This window comes from Pteropus alecto, unplaced genomic scaffold (genome assembly GCF_000325575.1).
Source record: "Pteropus alecto unplaced genomic scaffold, ASM32557v1 scaffold88, whole genome shotgun sequence".
Taxonomy (NCBI): domain Eukaryota; kingdom Metazoa; phylum Chordata; class Mammalia; order Chiroptera; family Pteropodidae; genus Pteropus; species Pteropus alecto.
In genome coordinates this window covers 12,599,788-12,605,877 of record NW_006494611.1, presented here as the reverse complement: position 1 = coordinate 12,605,877, position 6,090 = coordinate 12,599,788, and the positions used below count along the sequence as shown (strand labels likewise).

The 6,090-nt window shown below is 40.7% G+C and overlaps 1 protein-coding gene across 1 annotated transcript in view; it reads left to right on the top strand.

Moving 5' to 3' along the window:
- Window positions 1–6,090, top strand: part of ENTPD1 (ectonucleoside triphosphate diphosphohydrolase 1) — an 80,960-nt gene that overhangs the window by 58,334 nt on the left and 16,536 nt on the right. Inside the window, exons 3-5 of the mRNA XM_025042332.1 lie at window positions 1,774–1,891; window positions 3,268–3,418; window positions 5,408–5,567. Of these exons, the coding sequence (XP_024898100.1) occupies window positions 1,774–1,891; window positions 3,268–3,418; window positions 5,408–5,567 (429 nt within the window). The remainder of the gene's footprint in view (window positions 1–1,773; window positions 1,892–3,267; window positions 3,419–5,407; window positions 5,568–6,090) is intronic.

The window sequence follows — 6,090 nt, the reverse complement described above, 5'->3', positions numbered from 1 at the left end:
TAAGCATTATCAATGGCAGACCACACCTGGAGGTCCACAGCTCAAATGAGCAGCAAAGTGTGATGAGAGAGGCTGGCTCACACTTTGGAAGTGCTTCCTCTGTTTCTCTTCTTTTGCTTCCCTGTTTATTTCTCTCTAGTGTAGGGATGATAAATAAAAAGTACACATGCCCCTCACAATCCCATGACAGACCCTGTTATTCAATCATGGCATTTTTTTGTTCTTGATTATACCTAGGGACGTAACCAAAACTGAATATTAATTGATTGAAATGGGCATTTGCCAGTCTACCCTTGGATAAATACACCCAAAAAATGAGAGCTCATTGTCCACACAATGAAATGTACAAGAATGTTCTGGCAGCTATATTTCTGATAGTCTCAATTTGGAAACAATCCAAACGTCCATCAACAGTAGAGCAGATAAAAATATAGTATATGCATATAATTACTCTACAGAAATGAAAAAGGACAAACTACTGATACACAGAATTTGAATTCATCTTAGAGACATAGTGTAGGCTGAAAGAAGTTAAGGCATAAAGGAGGCACTCTACGTCAGTCTATTTATTGCAGTTCAAAAACAGGCAAAATTCATCCATGGTGATAGACGTCAAGCCAGTGGATATCCATGTGGGAAACTGACTGAGCCTTCTGCGGACTAGGAAATGTTCTATACCTTGACTTCGGTGGTGGTTTGTATGGATATGCGCATGAGCAAAAATTCACTGGGATGTGTACCTAAGCTCTGCATACATTACTATGTTATCTTTTATTAAAAGTAGGAGCCCTTGCTCCTGTTTTTCTCTGTATAAGGAGCATAAGGTCATGGGTCTGACTCTAATTCAGATCCAAGCTCTGTCACCTATTAGCTGTGTCTCTTGAGTTAATTATGTCACCTCTTTGTACTTCAGTTTCTCACCTTTGCAGAGGGGATAAAAATAGTACCTAATTTACAGCACTGTTCTGAGGGTTAAGTCAGATAATTCTCATAAAACGCCTCATAAAACACCTGCCTGGTACATTTAATATACTCACGAAATGTGAGGTGTGGACTTTGTTCTCCTGTTCTCCTCTGACCATCTAGTTCTTACTCATGCTTTTTTCCTCCCCCTCCAATATTCTTTCTTCCTTTATTCATCCTTTCATCTCCCCCTACTCTTAAGAGTTCCCTCAACGTCAAGTTAAAGCACATATCTCTTAAAATATATCGAATACAATTAATAGTTATATTTGTAATAAAAAAGCAAGCAAGTTTAGTATTTTCCATGTCTCTCTTCCAAAGCCCGGACCACATCCTCGACCAATTAAGTTGCACATCTGGAGGATGAAACAGGCATCAGTAGCCTTTGAAGCTCTCCAGGTGATTCTAATGATTTCGATGTGCATACAAGTTTGGGAACTACTAATTTAATGGCTTTCTATTGTCTCAACCATGTCAGCATGTGGTTCTGAATCTTGGCTGCACATTAGAATTGTCTGAGAAGCTTCTAAATGATACTGATGCTCGGGCCCCACCCTGGCTGAGGCCTGGCTATTTCTGCTACGCAACCAGCGTTGAGAGCCACTGCGCTGGAGCAGTCGGTGTTCGAATAGGTCTTGTGATCAGGGCAACTCCACCTCCGACCCCGGCCTCCTGTGTCCCTCTCGAATTAAAATACTTTCTCCTCATGTTTTGAAAACTTCTCGTCCTTTTTTTTTTTTTTCTGTTGCAAGCCATATATGGAGAAGAACCACGTAATGCTGATAAGTTATTGGTTTGTTTTGCCCACAGTATGGGATTGTGCTGGATGCAGGCTCTTCTCACACGACTTTGTACATCTATAAGTGGCCAGGAGAAAAGGAGAATGACACAGGGGTGGTGAATCAGTTAGAAGAGTGCAAGGTAAAAGGTAAGATGAAGAAAAAGGAAAGGGAGGATGGTGGGACATGAGAACATGAGAGTATATGGCAAGCGGAAAACATACAAAAAGCAAGTCAAATGAAAAACATAATGGAGCTGCTCTTGTTCGTTTATCTTTAAAAATTATATTGAAATCAGCCCTTCATAATCAAGCCCTCAAAGCATAACCAAACTTAGAAATAATCGAGTAATTGCACTCCCGTTAACAGGACACTGCTGTGTGCCTTGTACCTACCTAAGTACGAAAAATGTGTCATGTCATCTTGACAATCTCCTTTTGAGATATGTATTATTATTCCCATTTTTTAAAAAAGAGAGCACTGAGACTGAGTGACATAATGCCACTTACTTAAGGTTGCTTAAGCTGGTAAGAGAGAGAACTGAGATTCAAATGGAGATCTACCCAACTTCAAACCCATGTCTTAGCCAGTAGTTCTAGAATCTGAATTGGCCTCAGAACCATCTGGAGGGTTTGTTAAAGCACAGATGCTGGGCTTCACCCCTTGTTGAAGGCCGGACGTTTTGAATGAAAACAGTTAGCTAATAACTTAGAGCTGATTTTCTCATTATGGTTAAGTAACCAGGCTGTTTAAAAATCTGTGAAGGATATGGATAACATATTTAAACTGAATCCTTACTATAAAGCCTTGGCAGTATAGATGTTTATCTTAAAATGAATCAAAATTGTGTTAATTTCCAAAAACAAAACAAAACCTTCAGGAATCTTGGCTCTAATCTTCTCCATAGCAACAATTAGTTTTGCTCTAAAACTGGAAAAAATTTTACTAGGGAGGCTGGGGATCGGAGTGGGAAAAAAAATCACTGAGGAGACATGGATTCAATTCCTGTTCCTTCTATCAAAGAAACTCCGCTTCAGAAATTTTAGGGGACTGGTCATGATCACATAGCTAGTGAGTGGCAGTCTCTATCTTTTCAGTAAAAGCCACTTGCCCTGGTGCTTATTTTACTGTTTTAAACGTCATCTTTATCCTTTTGGATATTCTAGGAATTAGTGTTGTTAATTACAACTTTGTGGAAGAAACATCAAAAAGTAGCTATGTAGAATAGCTATAAAATTCCCATTAAAATCTGAGAGAACCTGTTAGGAAGGTTACGCAATTGAATGTGAAAATTGCACCATCCAGTGGCAAAATTATTGAACAGCAGACAGACCTAGCTCACAGTTTGAAAGTAAGTCCTAAAGCTAGGTTGGTTCAGGGAGTTACCCTGTAAGTAATGTATGTCACATCAAGAAACTGTCTTCCTGAATTTTATCAGAAAACACCAGTATTTTGCTCTAATATTGTCAAGGTATGTTCTATACTTTTAAAATATATTGTCATCTGCTTCTACGTTTTTTCCTAGGTCCTGGAATCTCACAATATGCTAATAAAACACATGAAATAAGCATTTATCTGACTGCATGCATGGAAAGAGCCAAGGAAGTGATTCCAAAGTCCCAGTACCAAGAGACACCTGTTTACCTGGGAGCCACGGCAGGCATGCGGTTGCTCAGGTATAGCGGCATGTAGAGACCAAGAGTGGCTGCGTGTTGGGTTTGGCAGCACACGAGCCTCTGAAGTGATGGGGGAGGACCCCACTTCCCTAACACCTCAAATTCTAAATAAATATCTTAAATGTCCACACCTAGGAAAGAAAATCTCAGTAAGTGGCTCAAATTTCCAAACTCTTAGTATGTATAACTTTGGGAGTTTAAGTATGTTAAAAAACAAACAAACAAACAAACAAAAACCTCTCTCATCCTTCTCCCTATAGGGAATTCAAGGGAGTGAAGGCACAAAGAGAGAAAGATTGAGCTTATATACTGTGGGATTTGGGGCTACAGATTAGCCATTCAAAATCTAGGAGGGGGAAGACCAGAGGAGACTCACAGATGTCCCAAAACAAATACAACTAGCACATTTGATTGGTCATCACTTAGTACTTGTGTGAATTATGTGTTCATTTGTTCATTCATTCATTCAGTATGTACTGACTGCCTACTTTGTCCCAGGTTATGGAAATATGTGACTTCAGCCCTCAAGGAGATCCATTTCAATACAGGGTGATCCATTTTTTTTAATAGAGGAAAGCTCGGAGCTGCTATAGGAGCACACTTAACTCTGCCCAGAGTGGGAGAAGGTCAGGAAGATTTACCAGAGCGGGACACGTGAGCTGAATCATGAAGGATGAATTGGAGAGTGGGGAAGGGCATCGCAGGCAGAGCAGACATCATGCATTCCATAACCTATACTTATTCGGTACCTGTTATGTGTCAGGTACTGTTCTAAGTGCTGGGGATACAGTGAAGTAGACAAAGTCCTGCCTTCCTGGAGCTGGAGCTTGTGTTCTGATAGATGTGAAAAGGCAGGAATGTGTGAGAGACCAGGGTATGTTTAGAGGACTATAAATAGTTCTGCACAGATAGAACATAGAGTACATATAGTAAAATCATCATCATCATCATCATCATCATCATAGTGGCTTGTATTTGTTGAGCCCTTACTATGTTCTTATCACTGCGCTTTAATTTAATCATAATAACTCTATGAACTAACAGGTATTATTAACTATTATTAATCAGATAAGGAAGCTGTGGCTTACGAATGTTAAGTAACTCATCCGGGGTCACATACCAGGTAAGTGGTAGAGCCAAGATTCTGTGTGGGAGTCTGAGAAGGAAGAGTCTAGATCACCACATGCCTTGTAGGCCATGCTAGGGAGTTTCGAGTTTATCTGGGAGTTAACGGGAAGCCATTCAATGATATTACACAACTGGTGACACTGGTAGAGAAGGTGGGTTGGTGGGGAGGAAGACTAGGGATGAGGGGCCAGTTGGTAGGGTAAGGAAGTCATATGGATGAGAGATTACGAAAGTCTGGTGCCAGTTGAAAGGCAGCATCATCTGACTCAGGGCCTCCCAGTGTTGAGTAGCTTACGTCTTGGATTCAATTGCATCCCATCTTCATTACGACAATTCTGGAAGATTCCTCCTTTAGGCCTCAAGGTCTCAGACAGACCCAAGAACTGAAACACAAAAGAGGAAGATTTTTTTTTCCCCAGCCTGGTACCAATGGAGGTTGGGTATTTGTCCCAGAACATTTGCCACCTGACTTCTACTAGAGCCCTAATTATAAACCTCAAGCAGAGCCTGGGTATGTAACCAGCTAGGAGCCACTAGCAATGGCTAACGTAGTGATCAAACAAACCCAGCTATAACCACTACAGTAATTAAAATTACTTCGATAATTATTTAGAGCCAGAGAACAATGACAGAAATGGTGTTTTAGGAAGACCAACCTATTCAGGGATTGGGAGGATTTGGACTTGGAGAGAGTCTGGCCTCACTCAAAAGGCGGGCCCCTCAGACAGCCATGTGTGGATATCTCCATCTCTGTTTATTCCAGCGAGTTATGATTTACTTCCTGGGAAAAGTGACTGGCTGAAATAGGTAGCTGCAGTTATTAAAACTAAACTGGTAACCTCAGCTCTTCCTTTTGTGTAGGATAGAAAATGAAGGGTTGGCAGACAACGTCCTGATTGCGGTGACACAGAGCCTCAGCAAATACTCCTTTAACTTCCAGGGTGCCAGAGTCATCAGTGGCAGAGAGGAAGGTGCCTACGGCTGGATTACTATCAACTATCTGCTGGGAAAATTCATTAAGGTGATTATCTCACAGTACTCATGAGGTGATTCCCTGGGGGCCAATGCTGTTGCTATTTCAGGCAATACTTAGATTGTTATCCAGAGTGAATGACGGACGAATGAACAAATTAATCTACCCCCACATCTGCAAGGGTCACCAGAGGTATAGTTCTCTTAAGAGAACTTTTACCGGAGAATAGGGAAGCCACATATTTACTTCAGAGAGACATTGTGGAAATGAAAAATCTATCATTAAAAATAAGAATAGTTAATATTTGCCTAGTACTATGTGTCTTGTGCTATGCTAAGCACTTTTCTGCATGATTTAATCTTCAGAGCAACTATATGAGGTATTCTCTCATTTTAGAGCCCCAAATTGAGGCCTAGTTAAGGTTAATTATTCTGCTCAAGGTTACAAAGCACACAAGTGAGGATCTGCACTTGAGATTTTCCTGGCCCCTTATTCATAAACACTGACCATATTGCTTCTATATTGCTGCAGTCTGAGCCATGTCTTTGAAGACCCTGTTTTCTTGCTGTTC